Source organism: Taeniopygia guttata, chromosome 2 (assembly GCF_048771995.1).
Source record: "Taeniopygia guttata chromosome 2, bTaeGut7.mat, whole genome shotgun sequence".
NCBI classification, from domain to species: domain Eukaryota; kingdom Metazoa; phylum Chordata; class Aves; order Passeriformes; family Estrildidae; genus Taeniopygia; species Taeniopygia guttata.
The window spans coordinates 98,072,254-98,091,278 of NC_133026.1; the positions used below are offsets into that span (position 1 = coordinate 98,072,254).

Genomic DNA, 19,025 nt, shown 5'->3' on the forward strand with positions numbered 1-19,025 from the left:
GATTTGACCTATGCAAATTACTTTGATAACAGTGGCAGATAAAACACCACTGGGATTATACCAGCATAAGAAGACTGGTCTTCTCCCTTTCCTTCGACTGGTATGTACAGATAGGTAATAGAAAATCTTTTAATTGACAGTAACACTGATGAAAATTCTTGTGTGCTGAAGCAGGTACCCTGTTAACATAAGACTTTTCAGACAAAAACCAAAAGTTCACTTTTGTTCACCTTATCCTTCATCTTTATTTCTTGATTGGACCCTTTACTGTCCCATTTACTGTTTAATGACTAGGTATTACATGAGAAATGATAAGCAAACTGGGATGTTAACACCACTCTACTCTTTTCCACTGCCTTTTATCTAGTTGCAGTTTCACTGCTCAGCATAAAATCCAGCTGTGCTACCATTTGCAGAAGTAACAAAAGATCAGTCTGCAAATGATGTCAATTAATTATGATTCTCATGAGTAAGTTGCATCTGTTGTACTTTCTGAATATCTTTTGTCCTATGCAAATCAGTAAATATTTAAAAACAGTTATGCCTGTGGAAAAGGGATGCACTGCTACTGGTTATATGGTGAGTATGTTAAACCAAATGCTTTCATAAACTGCATTGTCTATTTCTTAGATATTACATTTGATGCAAGTAATGTTTTTTGCTTTCACTGTTATTTCTTATATCTTGATATAGAAACAAAATATCTAAATTGATAATCCAAATCTAAAGGGTTTTTTTTGTGCTAATGATACAAAACACTGTTCTTTCTTGAATACTATCTGTGCCTGTTCACAGAAATCAGGGCAGAGGGGGATGTCGAAGCTTATATGAATGCATCTTTTGCTAGGATGCATTGAATGGAAAATAAGGATAAGAGAAAGAAGACATACCTAGCAGTGTCAAGACACAAGCCAATATTGCTATCAGGGCTCCAGTGCTGAGTCCTGCAGGCAAGATATATGCTTCTGCATTGCATGTCTGAGCAATACCATCTGCATCACAATCACAGACCCTGATGGTGAGAGTATTAGTGCTACTAAGTGAAGGAGATCCACTGTCCACTATGAATATTGGCAAGTAGAAAACAGATTGTTCCTGTCTTCGAAACCCATTTCTTTTGGTTAATACTGTCGCAGTATTATCTAGATAAAGGAATAAAAAGACAAATTATAAAATATGTGACTTTTCTAAAACACAAGGCTATAAATACTATAGCCTTCTACTTAAAGACTTTAAAAACATTCATATATTTTCAACAAGTTTATCTTTCCCAGTCATATATTTTTGAAGCTGCAGAGGTAAGATCAACCAAAAAATCACGCACAACTAAACAAGAAAATTTATATTTTCAACAAAAGGGTATTTCAAACATGCAGAAATCCATTTGTTTTCAGCTAAGCTTACATTTTCACAATCTGGATATACAGCTGAAGATGAGATCATTACAAAAAAAAATTCCCCTTCAGTGATCATATTAGGTATTTAAATACATGTTTCCAGTTAATTTACAAGCATCTATTTCTACTATTTACAGATATAGATATCATAGTAATGGAAGCAATGACCATATTAATAGGAGAATGGGTTCTGAAGATCAATGAAATATTTTTCTAATGCAAAAAAATTTCAGTCCTTGCAAAAACAAGGGAATTGTGCATGCAACAAAGAAATGCTGTTGTTTTCAAACGCTTCTGAGATTCAAGATGGTTATTATAATTAGTCTAAAATGTATAGTTTGACAGTGATCTGAGTTGTGTGATTATAAAGGCTGTGTTTTCAATAAGATATATGCAAAAGTCACTGTGTACAACACAGATTGAGAGCTCCTGAGAGGCAGGGAGTTACATCCCCCAGGATGTTCAGTCAGTTGGTCTGCCTATCTATCTACTTACCTATCTATCCATAGACAGACATTTTGGTAGCCAGTAAAGTTGTCTTATTGCGTCATCTATTACAATCTGACAAAATACGTGAACAGCTCTTGATATAACATCACACAAGAAATGCATAAAATTAACTAATGTTGAATAATGCAGCTGCTGCTGTGTCCTGTACGTCCACTGATTTTACAGGCATTACAAAAGCCTAGTATTACTTTTATCAAATTATAAGTTCTCTGGAAGAGTGTCTCTTTTCATTATCTACTTTACAGTTTTCATTAAGTCAGATTTCTGAACAGTCTTATTCTAATTCACTTTTATTATTTTGATCATTGCTACTATTAGATACTCCAGTTTTAAACTGAAAGCTGTTCATATAAGGAAAATTAAACACTTCATTAACTATATGTAAGGTAAGGCAAGGAAGACCTGGGTGAAAGAATTTTATTAGGTCACATTTACTGAACATTATTCCATGTCTTCCTGTACAAATAGTGTCCTTCAGTGTTCATGTTTGTTTTTCTGGTTTTACTAATAAGATGACTTTGTAGCTCTGGCCAAGTACTGATCCATAAAAGAGCAATGAAAGAGCAATACCCTGTCTATTTAGCTCTGTTTGCTACAGCTAATAACTAAACTGCCTGACACGTGCCCAGCTGCTGTACTGTGCAGTGCAACTAATGAGGGCAGTAATTAGAGTGTGTTCTCAGATATTTTAACTAACAGAAATGGGACGTCATTAGGAGTCTTTGAGGAAACAGTCATAAGAAGTCTGTGCAAATATTTTATCAAAAGCATTCTTCAAAAGGAGATATAGCTAGTTACTGAAAATATTTATTTTTCTAAAAACCAAACAATAGCCCCACAAATCACAAAACATCTCCATCTATCGTGTACTCATTTTTTATGCCCAGAGTTATATTAATAAGACATTAATTCCTGGACATTTTTCAGTCACTTCTCCAAGGTAAAATCTAGTTTAGACAAAAACCTATAAATACATGCAAAAAATTTGAAGAGTGACGTATGGGGAAAAGAAAAAAAAAAAAATAAAGATTTAAAGATTTGATGCTGCTCTGTTTGGCTCAAGGCTTTAAATAATTCAAACAACAGCTTAATTCTTTTGACAAATAGTATACAGATAAAATTATTTGGCAGGCTGGTTGTAGTTTATATCCTTACCAGAACAGAAGTTTATGTAGGTCATAATAAGCATGCTGCATTGAAAATGGAAGGTGCTATTGGTGAATACTCACCAAATCAAAATTCTTACCTTTGTTGTCCTGCAATGTAAAATTGTGGTTATTTGCTGCCTCTGCTGTTAAACTGAAGTAAAACTGATGGCCGTTTGGTGGGTCATCCTTATCAATTGCACTAATTTTTTGGATCACCTGTGTTGAGATACATCAGGGTTTCATTGAAGCATATGTACATTACATAACCCTTCTGTTACTTACCAAAATATCAACCCTCTCTCAAATTCTAATAATTTTGAATTTTGGTTTTCTAATCTCCTAAGCATGTAGATTAAGAATGTATTAATGTTTGACTCAATTCTTTACCTATACCAAATTTATTGGCCGAAGCAATGCTCTGCAGGCTCTGGGAAAAAGGTCCTGTGATTCACCGGAGCTTGGAATGATAAACAATGGAAGAAGTGTGTCTTCGGTTGGCTCTTAGTGTCTTAGTGAGTCATCAGTGACTGCAATCAATGTTGTAAACCTTCACAAGGAAACCATGATGTTTTTGAGCATTTGAATTCATGTACTTTTTTTTTTTTTAATATAATGGAAAACAGAAAGGCACATCATAAGTATATTATTATTGTTTTCTGGAGTTTCATGCCTAACATTTTTTAACATTTCATTTTCTAAAATTCTGTCAAAATCTACCTCTAAAGAAAGTGTCACCAGGCTAAAAATCCACAAAAATTGGAAATTCTAATTTTCTGGTCCAGTTCTGATCAGAGCACAGGGAAAACAGAGAGTTACAACAATAAGAGCATGCATAGTCTGTGTTTCTCATTAATACAAACTAATAATCATAGTGGGGTTTTATCAGAATTTAAATTATGAGGTGATTTTGAAATGTGCAATAAACATTTACCACAGGAAGGACAATACACTAAGAGAAGGCACAAAAGCACAATGTCTTCCTAGAAATATGCAGGATCTATGCAGGTGCAACATCTACAGGTTTTCTGGAAGTGGAAAGAGAGACTGAGAAAGTACATGATGTTGTGAGGTCTTCCAAAGTAGAGAGGGAAAGGCAAAATATGAGGGACACCAAGGCCAAACAACAAGCGATAGATTTAATTAAGTCTGTGACTACTTGGAAGATATTTGTTTCGTTGAAAATATTGGAATAAAAAAATAGGAATACATTGCCATTGTGAAACTGTGTTCTTAAGGTCCATACTTCCTGGGGGGATTAAAAGTGTGTACTCATTTTCGGAATGGTGGACATTTAGTCTCAGGATGATCTTTGTGTTACTGCTTCCCACTTCCCAGAAAAAATAGGTGAAAGTATGTGTTCTCATTATAATTCAAAATTAGGTGAATTAAGTAAAATGTATCAGTTATAGAAGTAAGAAAGCTAGAGATTTTAACACTACTTTCAACCAATAATTTTTATACCTGTATCTTTTCTATTGTTTGCTTGTATTGTTCTTCAGAGCCTCATTCTTAGTGTTGTAAGACAATTTTTCTTTATCTTAAAGCTGGAAATCTTTCATAAAGGATGGCTGATTATCTGGTAAAAATAAAGATAAAATCTATCAAGACATACCTGACCAGGCTGAGCATTTTCACAGACAGTTGTCTCATATTCCATGGCAAACTCAGGGGCGTTGTCATTGATGTCAAGGATTGTGATGGCTACATAGCCTCTCCCAATCTGTGCTGGATTCTCTATAGGAAAAAGTCCAATAAAACAATTAAGAGGAGATCCTTGGAAGTTATTCTGAAGGTCATTATCTTTTTTTTTGCATTCTTTCTTTGGATATGCATGTCAAATCATTTACAATTCCTCTCTCAAATACAAAGGAAGCTCTTGTCTTGATCTTCTAGACCAATATTTATGTGCTCCAGCTGCTTCAATTAACCTAAGATTTTACTCTCAAGATAAACTGGAAATCTTACTAATCACAGCATTGAATGAAATCACATGGAAGGATAAAAGTATGATGACGTAAAATCATTACCAAGCTAGCAAGAACATTGCTATTCATATTGGAAATAGCATGATTATTATGGGTTAAACTTTTTTTTTTCCTGAATTTCAGATGGCTCAGTCTATTGAGAAGTCAAAACCAGAATTTTATCAGCTATGTGTAAAAGAAAAGAAGAGCAGGCTGTATTCTGAAGCAAATCCCAAAGTATTTAAAGTGCACATAGAACTAAGTATTTCGATATTGTCATTAACATCTTGAACACCTTAAATATGAATCCCATCCTAAACTGATACACTAGTTAAACTAGTGTATCTAAACTGTGTTCAGACTCCAACATCATACTTTAATCTTAAATGCTAATTTTATTTTAGACTAAGCATAGGGACATCAGTGAGTGCAATACTTATTTTGCTTCTCTTTTGGAGCAGGAAAAAGGGACGTTGTAATCCTTTTTTATCAAAAATGTTGATATTAATGTTACAGCAGGACAAAATAAAAAAACTTTACAAAACTTCAAATATGTAACTATCTTTTTATAGTGTATTGCAACCACATTTTAATAAACATTTTAAGCATCCAAATATAAATCACAAGGTGGGTTTTTTTGTTATTTTTTAGATCACATGCGAAATACCAGAGAAGTAAAACTTTCTGACACCAAACTTTTCCTCTGCTGAACTAAGCTGATTGAAAACCATGTAGTTATGAATATAAATTAAAGCAGTACAAGTTTTCACTTGTGCTCCTAGACTCTCCTTAGTGTCAGGTATGTCCCTTGTCTCCCTCATCAGTTTTGCTACAGGAAAATTTTTGGTTTCCATTTCATATTTTCAGACCAAAATTCTACTTGTGATAATACAAGATAGATTCAAGAGACTCTAAAGGATAAATCTTAACTTTCAGGTTAAATATTCAATGAAGCTCACTCAAATCAAGAAGTGATGATTTTTACTATAGCAATCCAGAGAACTTGTAAATTTTTATTATCACAGCCCAACAGAGTAGTAATGAAGATGAAATTTGAAAATATAAATTCTTCAAATGTAAAAGCACTTCACAAAATGTATTCAAAGTAGAAAAAGTTTGTTTTTGAACCTGCATTAGAATTCTTGCATTGACTTGAAGCTTTACATTTTTATCTTACACCAGAAAAAGACAGCAAATACAAAATAACTTCTACAGTAGTACCTTAGAGTCAGGAAAATGAAACCACCTTAGCATTCACATCCCTTTTCTTTATACCTTCTAAAATTCTGTGGTTGACCAACAGCCATCAACTCTGAGTGCCCTCACTGAGACGGGGTAACCACCCTCCACTATCTTCCATATCACCTTTCCTGTAATGACACTTAGTGTAAGACTGCTGACTTAACATATTTCATCTTGCTTTGTACTTGTCTTTCAGAAGACAAAAATACACAAGGTGTGAAGCAAACACCTAAATTGAAAGAGAAAGCACCTAAATTGTTGTAATTTTAAATTATCATATTGATTTCTTTTGCATTAAGTAATATGCTACTTTTATCTGCCACAGTTTGCAGCTGCCAGAATTTCTCAGAATGAAGCTCATCAAAACCAAGCCTGAAGCTTTACACACAAACTGTCAATAAAAATCTTTCTATGTATACTTACGACTTTCCATAGCCAAAACTGTGATATTATGAACAGCATTAGTTTCCCTGTCCAAAGATTTGGCAGTTGTAATGACTCCACTGTTGGCATCAATATTGAAATACCTCTCCAGATCTGTGTTTCGATCTATTGAATACCTAGGTAAAGGATGAAAGAAAATTTTAATTTATGCTCATTTGCAGCATGTAAAAATATTTCACCGATTTCTTATTAGAAAGCACTTCCACTGTTTCCATAGTTTGAGCATTGCTCAGTCCAGTTTCCCTGGGGCATCGAGTGAAGCAAAGGCACTTGCAAAGGTGAGAGAATTACACAGTGACTTGTGCTGACAGTGGCGGGCTACACTCCCACAGTGTCCTCTTAAGCGAGGTAATAGGTATTTCTCTGTCTTTTCTCTCTTCCTCTATGCTGTAAAACAAACTCAGGAATTAATCAAATAGCATCCTCCTGAGAGCCAGCTAAGGAGAAGGTGAGTTGGAATTTGCTACAAGGCTGTACCAGCCAGGCACTGATCCCATGGGGCTGGCAGCCTGAGCGCAGAGCTTTCTATCACCAGCACTATCCCTGAGTCACCCAGAGCTGCAGGGGAAGGGGGAAAAAGGAAAGATGATGCAACCTAGGGTCAAGGGATTGCATGTCATCACTGTCAGCTCACAGTGCTTTACTGTCATTAAACAAACACAGGCACATGCCCTGAACTCTTTGGCTTAACACATCTTTACCTCCCAGTTTGTTTTAGGAAGGGGAGCTCCTTAGCAAACTGAAAATAGCATAAGAGAAAAGGTCAAAACACCTGTGGCTGTTTTTTTAATATCCCTTTTGAGAGTAAGGGACAGATCATTAGGCAGATTTAGATTTACAGCTGGAGTATTTTTTACATTAGATTTATAATTGGGTCAGATTCTTGCACTCTCATTTAGGTCGAGTACGTACTCCAGAGCACTTCCCTACTCTCAGGATGAATTAAAATGTCTGAACCGGATCAAGTGTGATCATTGCAATTACTGACACACTGATGATATATTAGATTATTGATAAAACATGAACCAACTTCTTTAAGCAAGATGGAAAGAAAGAATTATGCAAAACAATTAAAAAATAACTTCCTAGACACAATGATCTTATCAATATATTTGTTTGTTCTATGTTGTAATACACATCTTCTTACTGTATTACTGTGTTTTTATCTTTCCGTCTTAACTGTATAATCTAAGTGCAGAGCCTTGTCACATAATTAGAATTGTTTACCTGTATTATATCACAGTGAGGGAGAGAATAACAAGTCATAACAACAGTAATAGCAGTTTTTGTGGATTACTGCTTTCCTTCTTTCACTTTCTTTTCTTCTTTCATTTTGTCTTAACTGTAGGCCATTTTTCACTTTATTTCTTGCCAGCGCTGTTGTTTATTTATCTACAGCTGCTTTGAGGTTGGCAAGTTTCCCCATGAGACTATATTTGTCACCTCTGCTGTTAGTCAATCTTGGCAGAGCTCTCAGCTGAGATTCAATCTCCTGCCAGATTTCTCTTAGAAATCCTTACATTTCCCAATTATTAAGACTATCATGCAACTTGAAGAGCCAAAGGAGAAGGAGGAGAAAGAGAAGAAGGATAAAAGAAGGAGGAGATGGAGAGGTGAGAAGTACAAAGAGGAAGAAAGCGGTAAAGGAGGGAGACAAAGAGGGAGAGAGGGAGGGAGGGTGGGTGGAAAAGCAAACAAGTTACATAAATTGGATGATCTCCTTATGAAACAAGGAGAAAAATAATTCTATGAATTAATTCTATGAAACAAGCAGTTTCCCTTATTTAAAAGCATTGTATCCATACTCAAATTCTAAAAAGAAAAATTTAAATATATTTAATCCTTTAATTCCTCACTGCCATAGTACTTGAAAATCTTTGAGCTGCCGAGTTTTAAATCCTTTATTTAAGTTAGTTCAAATATCAATAGTTCTCTGGTCCTTATGAGATAACCTCTAGTTTTCAAAACTTTTATTATTTTCCCTAATCCTTGGTATTGTCAAGGTTCTGCATCTGATCTTGTCATTTCAACATTTTCTGAGTTGTAACAAATCTAGTTTTTAATCAGTATGAATATAATCCAATGTTTGGAAGCTGGAATACTTATTTATCAATTAATGGTTTAAACTCCTTATGAAAGGTTTTATGCATTAATCCTCCTTAGCATATCACAATTTTAGGTGAATCTGTCTCTGATGTATCAAAACATACGTAGAACAGCTTTAAATTATATTATCTTTCAGTACCTTTGACCATGTAAATAGCAGGTTCACAAGCACATAGATAAGTCCTCACTACTTTTCTTTTTTCCTCTCCCTCAAATTTCAAGAAACTTTGATGCAGAACTAATGTTCAAGATGTTAGCAGGTTATATAATTATTTTTTATGCTGGAATTGTAAAATTAACCAGATCAAGGCCAATAAACTCATCTTTATGCTTACAAAGGAGTCAAAAGCATTCTGAGCATGTCCTGCATTAATGGAAATGTGTTTAAGCCTATTCTAAATGATTCTGGTAGCCAGATATTATATACCAGATGCTAACATCAGTGCCAGAAAATACTGCCACAGCAAAGATAAATTTCACAAGTAAATCCATGGCAAACGTTCATCTAGGACTTGTTTGTACATGATAAGAATCAGCTATTTTGAATATGTTGCAAATATATACAAAAGAGATAGAACATTTGCATCACTTCTAGGAGTGAAACATATGCTTTACTTTTGCAAAAGATCTCTGCTTTAGAAATCACACTTGATTCCCAAGTTCATTTTCAATGCATGAGAGACTTAACATTACCAAAGCAAGTACCCACAAAGATCTTTCCTATGTATGCCCTAAATGAGCAATAAAACCAAATGAAACTAAGCACTAACTTTTAATTGTGTATGAGTTCCTCCCCCTGCAGGTGTTTAAATTCACAGAGTTCCTAAGTTATAACCATTACTCTCTAGATTCTTTGCATGTTCCTTTGAGAATTGACATTACTACTCTGCATAGGAAAAATAACAAGTAGCTCATTACTGGAGTAGCTAAGGTGGTGAGTCTTTGCCCTTGAGCTCTGACCCTAGATACACGCAAACATAAGACTGAGAATTTATGTTCTCTTATGGTTTCTTAATGATCTTGGACATTATACTGTGGGAGGTTTGAAGGTTTTTCAGACACTGAGGACAAAGGAAGAGGGCCTTGACAGTTTATGGATCTCCAGTGATCACACCTCTTCCCATTCAAGTGGAAGATATTTGGCTGCAGCAAAATTTACAAAACCAAAAACCTTTAACCGTTCTGACTAAAACAAGATGCATCTCATCCCATCCACTTCTCTCATGTGAAGAGTTTTTACAAATGTTTCCTGCTGTGGGACCTCAGCTCCAGTGTCTATGTGGGAATTTATGTCCTGTTACATTCTGATTCCTAGTGCACACAGACTATGAATCATTATTCAAGCATACATGTATATTATAGATATCATTTTTGATTCTGGTTGATTTAAGAGAACATAACTTCTTATAGATAATAATAGACTCTTTATAAGTATAGAGAGTAATAAATATGAGCAATATTTTTAAGTGATGTCTTTCCTTTGGGATTCTGAAACTATATCTTTTCTTTGTTTCACAGAGATTTCAACTTTTTTTTTTTTCTTTTTTTCTTTTTCCCAGAGATTCTGTAGTTCAGGTTATAAAAGTTAAACCATGAAATTCAGAGAACATCTGAATCTCCCTCTTCCAGGGAATAAAACTTATTAATGACTTCCAGTTTAACCAAAACCCCTCCCACCACAAGATTTACAACTTCAATGCAAAGGCTGAATAAATAGTTAAGAACTCTTGCAATTACCTGACAGGACTATTTGAGGCATCTGGATCATGGGCTGCTACAGTCCCAATGATGGTGCCAACCTTTGCTGCTTCAGACACCACCATGGAGTACAGACGTGAAGTAAACACAGGTGGCTCATCAACATCCTCTACAATTATCTTCACTGTTGTCATATCACTGAAGGGCCCCAGACTCAGGAAACGAGGGTCAACATGAATATTGGCTGCTTCTATCCTCAAGGTATAGCTTGTCTTAGCTTCAAAATCCAGCTCCTATACAGGCAAAATTATTTGGAAATTTTATTATTCAGTTGATGCAAAACTGTTTTGCTTAAAACTTTCAAAGTGTATAAAATGAAAATACCTTTCCATTTGTATACAACCATCACTTTTGACCGACAGACCATAGTTGATGGTTAATTTTTTAGCTTTCTCAAAACACTACTTGCAGTGTCTCGCTAGTGAATATGCTCCAATGATTTAAGTGATAAAGATAATTCTGCCTTGTGAGTGAAACAAATTTATAAGATAATTGCAGAACTTTCTGGAATTTCTGTGAGGACCAGATTCTCACTGATTTTTTCACCATTGTGTGAATTAATACTTATTTTTGTCTTATTAATATTTTCTCTAAGATGATGGCAAATACAATGTGACATGCTACCCGGATATAAGTACACAATATAATCTTTGCAGGTTACTTACAGGTAAAAATACCTCATTCAGAGAATTGTGGGTGGAATTCTTTCCTGTTTTAAAAGTATTTTGAATTTTTTGGTTTTTGCATAGTATTTGGATTTAATAGACAATCTTTTCTTCATGTTCTTATAAATTTGTGTAGAAAATCTGGCAATTACTTAAATTACACTTTTTATATCACAATATTTTGTACTGAGATGCAGTTTGGAGATTGTTTTGATTTGTTTTGTTTATTAAGTAAACTACCTGTAATTTTCTATGCCTTCCTTCTGCTTTAATTTTCTTCAGTGGAAGTACAGTTTTATTTCAAATAAATACTGCATTGGAGTCAAAAACTACCCCCCCAACAAATGAGACATCTATGATCTGAGGACATTCAGATTCTTGAGAAAGAAGAAAATGTTATTTGAGGAAAGAATAATAGTAGTACACAGGTCATTACTGAAAGAAAACACCAAGTTAGTATTGGAACCTTTTACCCTGTATCTATAATCTTAGTTTGTCAGCTTGCACCAAATATCCAACTAACTATTCCTTTGTAATTCCAAGTTTAATCATTAAAAAACAGCAGCAAAATACTGAAGCACTTCTAAAGCTGCAGTCTGGTTACTCAACTATGTCTTCAAACTATAATTCCAACTGTATAAAACAGATTAAAAATGTTTTTCTGCAGTTCTGCTACTGAATACATCACAGGGATCTGAGATGTGCTTGCAAATTAATCCTCCAGTATCTGCAAAACATTCCAGTATTCACTCAGAGGAGCAGCAGAGGTGAAACACACATCTGTTGACCTACAAGGGCCTAAGTTCTCCATCTAGTTACAGTCAGATAAATCCCAAATGAGCATCTTAAAGTCAGCGATTATGTTGATGCGATAATACAGCTGCAAACAGTCTAGATTTAAACATGAAAAATGAACTGCAGCACAACACACTCAGAAAGGCACTGAACTTCTACAAACCCTGTGTGGAAGCAAAAGGCTTCTCCAAATGGGAATACTTGTGATCCTCATATTATGCAAGCACTTACTTCTTGCATTGAATCAAAGCTGCAGTATCCACAGCTCTTGGAAAACAGATATGCTGAAATAAAAAGTTTGTCTGGATACTGCTCCCTATACTGGATACAACTGGACATTATTCATTAGTAAAGCATGTTTATTAGGTTTTCTTTATTTTCACCTTAGTTCTGTATTTAAAGGACAATCCTTGTGTTGTGACACAGCCTCATAGCCATAATGTAAATGCAATGTGATGTCGGAATGATGAAAAATGCCTCAGAAACTTCATTCAGTGGTGATAATAATTAGGCAAGTCATATGACCAGATGAGCAGTAAGGTTAAAGAGTGGACAAACTCTTAATACATCTTAAGAGATTACATTACCTAATAAAAGCAAACTATTAATTTAAAAAATTATGACCTGAAAAAACAGCCTAATGAATAAAGAAAAGATAACCCCAAAAAATGTGAAAGGCAAAAAGCTAACATTTGTTGAACTAAAGAAAACCAAACATAAAACAAACAAAAAAAAACCAACTAAAACCAAAAGTCCTCCTCAATAAACAAAACCACTGACCCTTTTGCAAACAGTATATTTTCAGTTAGAATGTGCAAAGTATGTAGCAGAGAAAGGAAATTTATCCTCATGGTATCTGTTGAAATTGGGTGATTGAGATTACAGTGATACCTAATCAAACACATGGAAATGCATCATGAGACTGCAGAAAAGATAGCTTCTTCTGATACACTAATGTCATCAGCACAGTCATTCAAAGTAAAAAGAATTATGAAATCTCTGATTTAATAGACAAAATTTATATAATACATGTAATTAAAAATTATATAAATTTTAATTTTGTTTTAATAGATTAGCACAACAAAAAATAAATACTATTTAAATTAATTTTAAGACACCCCAATGTCTCTATATTGGTTAAAGGATACTACTTTAGATCTTTATTAACTGAAATCACACAGAAGTGTTTTTTCATATGAATATTTATCATGAAGGAGTGTTAGACTAGTAGGGAATTCACCAAAAATATACACTAGTGAGTAAAGTATTTCCTCATAAAAAAGGATGAAAAACTAGCATGGTGTAGATACATAATCTAAACAGTCTTACTTACTTAGTGTGCATATTCAACCTTCTCTAACTTACATCTGAGAAAACCACCATATGGTCCTTAGTGTGATTGTAGCAAAATTCTTCCAGGAAAGATATCAGCTGGTGAATGTCTGTTTTTCACCAGTCACTAGTAAGGGAATCCCAGTAGCTGAAAGAAGTAAACATCTGCTCTCGGCAACATCAATCCTTCCATAGGATTCCCTCAGATATCTTGTGGTACCCAATGCTGCTGGCAGCATTAAAAATGGATAAGGATTCTTGTTAAAGAAAAATAAATAATTTTTTAAAAATCTAATATAAAAATTTAAAAATCTAATCTATGTACATATACAGTGTTTAGAAGAGGGTAATTATGGATGGACAAATGGATTTTACAGTATCAAGTGATTTTATTGCAGTGGCAATAATGTTATTTTCGCTCCTTTCTATTTTCAATTCTTTCTAGCTGAGCCTGTCTTCTGTGGGGTGCGACAATGTCTACAAAAGCTACAGTCATCATCCTCAATTTATTGCTCTGAGATATACAACCTCAGATCCTGTGGGGAATACAGAGGTATCAATCAGAGTTTGAGGCAGAATATAATCTGGGAAAAAACAAGCAAAATATCTAAGATATGATTAATATGCAAGTGCTCTTGACCTGGCATAAATATTTCAACATTTCTTAGATAATATAATGAAGAAATTGCATGCTACACACACTGATAAAAGACAGAGAAAGTGACCTGAAAAGATTTTCTTTTTTTGTTTCTTCTTATCTAATTATCTTTTGTGTCTGTTATACAGAGAGCATTATTTAAAAGGTTTTTGGATCATGCCTTCACTATTTCCTGCTATAACAAAAGCACAAGACTCCAGTGATGGAACACCAAGTTAACAGACTGCAAATCACTATATCAATGGTGAAGGTTAAACGGACAACATATACTTCCAGTCCTTGAGTAGAGTGAATAGAGCTTAACAGCTTCATTACTATCTGTACATTAGTATTATCTGATTAGATCTTGTGCAGGATCCATAATCTTTCCTTTTGTAAGGCCTGTCTTTTTTTATTTCTTTTCTTTTTATGGGGTAAGAATTTTATCCTCTCTGAAGGAAATTGCAAAACAAGTCTTCTATTTTAGAGAGGCTGGATATAAAGTTATAACTCACAGAAAGCCCATTTTTATAATGTTCATTTTTATTGCATGGTAACTTTGTAATAATGTACTTTTCAGAGGTGAAAATCCCATTTTTAAACCCAGTTGAGGTTTTATATTGAAAACTGCAGTACATCAAACAAATGCACACAATCTCTCAAAGGAACCAGGGAAGCTTAAAGTTCTTACATTGTAAACTCTGATATAGAATTGAAAGAAAAATTTATAGCTAAAAAAAAAAAAAAAGAGTTGTTAACAGTAATGGAAAGATAGCTTTTCACTCAAAAGCTTATGCATAAAGCCTCTCCTTCTCCCACCCCCATTTTATAATTGTCAATATTGCTTTTAGAATGAACTCAGGTTTTAAAATGATTTCTTAGCAGTCAATTTCTATGAGAAAGTACGTTATAACATTATTTTTCTCTTTAACATACATACCTTTTAATGATATTGTGGTGGGGATGTGTATTGAGGGTAGAAATGAAGGCAAAGTGAGTAAGAACTCTGCCATGGGAAATCTTAATGCTTGTCACTTTCTGCAGGAAGACATTGCAACTCTCACTCTATAGAGTATTTAGGAGTCTTTGGTCTTTTTTTCCCCTGCGCTTTAATCCACTAAAATCTTTCTATATTTCCAAGTGGCTTGAATCACATCTCATAACATTTCAAAAGGTCACATATTATACACTAAAAAATATATACCTTGCAGCCCTTTTTTTATTATTAAATTACCATAACTACTTTAAGTATCAAATATTTGATAAAAATGTAGGTGGATAAAAAGCATCATGTTTTTATCTTTTATATTTTGCTACTAAGCTAATAATATTACTGAAGTATAACTTTAGCCTGCAGCTTTGTGAATAAAGTGAGATCTGATCTGTACTTAAATCATGCTTTTTTTAGTGCACTCTTTCTAGGAATAATGCTTTGGAAACCACAAGAAGTAAGGATGTGTGTATGTGCTTTGCTTAGAAAGCAAAGCCAAGACTCCATTCATGTGTATTAAAATTTGATTTTGTCAAAAAATCAACATGAATTTGCTTCAAAATTCTACATAACTTTGCATGGACCCTTCAGAATCTGTTGGATTAAGTGACTGAATCACCATTTGCTACCATAAATATTTCTTCAGTTCTAAGATTTCTACTGCAGAGGAAAAGCTGACACATTTTTTAAAACTCCAATATATGCAGAAAAATTATGCTTTTTCTCCAAACACCCTCACCACTGTGAAATTGAGTTATGCAAATGATCCAAGTCCTTACTAACGGAGCATTGATAGCAGTATGTAAATTACAAATGAAACCACAGGAAGGAATTGATCCTACTCTACAGATGGAGAACTGAGTCACAGTGTTAGCGAAGAAAAAATTTTGAGCTACTTCTAAGAAATATAAATGCCTGATTCCTGTTCTTAAACTCTACAACTATTTTTTTTTTCTGAAAAGATCACACAAGAGGGACGTTTTCCTAAATACAGTTTAAAGGTAACTTACACATCTAGTTTAGTTTTACTTTGGAATTAGCAGCCCATGCTTTTGACCTGTGCACTCTTCACTGACTTAAAAACTGGACAGGGTTAAAAGAGCTGGTAGTGAATGGAGTTACATTCAGTTGCCATCCAACCACCAGTGGTGTTCCCCAGGGATCAGTGTTCAATCCAGTCCTGTTTAATACCTATAAATAATTTGGACAGGGGGAACGAGTGCACCTCAGTAAGTTTGCAGACAACACAAAGTTGGGTGGGAGCATTGATCTGCTGGAGAGCAGGAAGGCTCTGCAGAGGCATCTGAACAAGCCGAATCAATGGGCTGGGGTCAGTTGTCTGATGTTGAACAACAAAAGTGCAGGGTTCTGTGCCTGAGTGACAACAGCCCCTGCAGTGCTACAGGCTGGGAGCAGAATGGCTGGAAAGCCACCCATCAGAAAAGAACCTGGGAGTGCTGATCATGAGCCAGCGTGTGCCCACATGCCTCAGAGGGCCAATGGTTTATCAAACCAGCATGTCTGGAGTGACAAGGGCAGTGACTGCCCCCCTGTACTTGGCGCAGGTGAGACCACACCTTGAGTCCTGTTTTGGGCCCACATTCAGGAGGTGCTGGAGCGTAGGGAGAAGAGCAATTGTTGCGGCGTGATTTTATGGTTTACCCCAGAACCCCAGTTTCTCCCCTGAATGTGTCCTCCCAGGTGTGTCAATCACTCGTCCTTTCCCCACCTTGACTCCTGCTGAGCACTGTTGGTCACTCCTGGCATTCCAGAAGTGCGTTGAGTAATTGGGCAGATTCAAAAGATGCCCTCTACCCCCAGGGGGCATTGGGCCATCCGGGTGTCCTTTGTCCCCTGAGACCTCCTCTCCTGTACCTGGTTGGTGGCTCCCTATCCTTTCCTCCTCCCCACCTCTGGGTGAAAGAGAAGGGAACCACGTGATTCGAGAGTTCTGATGGAGCAGTGATAGGATTCACAGTTCTGCTTGGAGCTGTTGCTAGATTCAGATGCCTGCAGGCCAGAATAAAAACTCTGGATTAAGCCCTCCATCAGAACCGACTCCTTTCCTCCACCATTGCTTTAAAAGCTTCTCCGACAGTGGGAAACCTGAGGAGCCAAACCTCTGCGAGAGGAAGCTCCATCCACTGCACCCTGAGCTCTGGCTTGCCTGGACTTGTCCTCATGCGCCCAGCTGTAACATCCAGCTAGCCAAAGGTGTCTCTGGGGTGAAACACCACAGTGGCTGATGTCTGGTTCAGCAGCAGGGGCCAGAAAAGCCAAGGCATGTCCCATTCCCTACATTGGGGCCTCCAATAGGCAATGGAGTTGGTGAAGGGTCTAGATGATAAGTTGTGTAAGGAGTGTCTGAAGGAACTGGGGTAGTTTAACCTGGAGAAAAGGAGCTCAGAAGGAACATTATTTTCTACAACTACCTAAAAAGAGATTGTAGTGAGGTGGGGCTCAGCCTCTTCTCCCAGGTAACTAGGAATAGTGCAAGACAACACAGTCACAAGATGTGACAGGTGAAGGTTCAGGATGGACATCACAAAGACTGTTTTTCACTGAAAGGGTACAGACTGCCATGGGGATCATCATAACTAGAAGTGTTCAAGAAATGACTGGATGTGCCACTATAGTTTAACTAACTTGGTGGTGTTTGATCAAAGACTGGACTTGGAACTTGACGAATTTGGAGGTCTCTTCCTTAAAGATGCTATCTTATGATTCTGTTCTCTTTATTCTGTTCTATTTTATGAATTACCACAGCAACTGTGCTACAGTGCAAAGATTAGCCAAACTCACATTATTTGCAACATCAGAATTGTAGCATGAACTGCTCCAAACAGGATAAAAATAAGAAAGATTTTATTCAGTTTCATTTGACAAGTGAGAACTTTTCAATTTATTTGTTAGTATTATTTAACAAATGAGAAAGCAAATAAATGAAGAAGTAGGAAGATTTCCACAGGGATTGAAACTGCTAGGCAACAAATTGTATGAATATAGTAGGTTACAGGAAAAAACCTTTATTAGCTTTCCTACTACTTTCCTACCCTTTGTTTAAGCTGAGAATACTACTTATGGGTCTCATTCACTTGTTATTTATAACAACTTCTGAAGAAAGAGGAAAGACAAAGAAATAGAAAGTCAAAGTTTGTCTTCTAGAATTTTTCATATCCTATTTCAGGTAATGAAATAGCGGAAAATAGCCTAAAATAATTTACACACTTTTATACACCACTGTAGATACATGTTTTGCATATGAAACTGGTTAGTGTATTGCAGAAGAGAGCAGATTGGTTTTTTTAGTGACAATTATTTTTTTTAGTGACAATAACCAAGTAAATGGTTCAACACTGTTTTAGTAACTTCTGTAATTAGATGAATTTTGAGTTTCTCTAATCTTACAAAAACCAATTCTACTCAAATATAACCTGCTGTTACTACGTAAGCCATAAATTCATGAACAAAATTAGTCCTTGTCCCAGATATTTAAAAAATGCTATGTGTCAGGATTTTTGTTTATTTGTTTTTGTTTGGTTGGTTTATTTGGGTTTGGGCTTTTTTTGGTCAGGGGTGGTGTTCTTTTTTGTTTCAAAGGAGCTTAAGCAACTTCCTGTCATACATAAACTACTTACCTCATTCATTTAATTTTGATTCAAATATCCTAACTGGGATAAAATAAAATAAAGTGTGACGAGTATGTGAAAGCCCATACAGCTGTAAAAACTCTACAGTGATAGAAGCATATGTGCTTCTTAGTTGTGCTGCATAAGGTATGGTACAACCCTACTCTTTACTCTTGGAAAGGACAAAGACCAAGTGGATAGAGACACAGAGAAAGCATTCTTCCCTTTTCTGCTTCCATGTGGTCAAGGGAGTAATTACAGGAGTGCCAGACTATTGCCAAAATGTTATTTTGAGCTAAGGTTTAGCCCAGTAGTTAATCTACACTGACATTAGACATTAGATAGCAAATGTACTAGAATGTTCAGGAACATGTAATCCCAAGTCCTCATGGCTATAAGAACTATGA

The 19,025-nt window shown here is 35.5% G+C and overlaps 1 protein-coding gene across 1 annotated transcript in view; it reads right to left on the reverse strand.

Moving 5' to 3' along the window:
- CDH7 (cadherin 7) overlaps nucleotides 1–19,025 on the reverse strand; it is a 91,173-nt gene that overhangs the window by 17,217 nt on the left and 54,931 nt on the right. The window contains exons 7-11 of the mRNA XM_002187051.6: nucleotides 10,549–10,802; nucleotides 6,685–6,821; nucleotides 4,668–4,789; nucleotides 3,154–3,271; nucleotides 891–1,142 (exon numbers count right to left, since the gene is read on the reverse strand). Of these exons, the coding sequence (XP_002187087.3) occupies nucleotides 891–1,142; nucleotides 3,154–3,271; nucleotides 4,668–4,789; nucleotides 6,685–6,821; nucleotides 10,549–10,802 (883 nt within the window). The remainder of the gene's footprint in view (nucleotides 1–890; nucleotides 1,143–3,153; nucleotides 3,272–4,667; nucleotides 4,790–6,684; nucleotides 6,822–10,548; nucleotides 10,803–19,025) is intronic.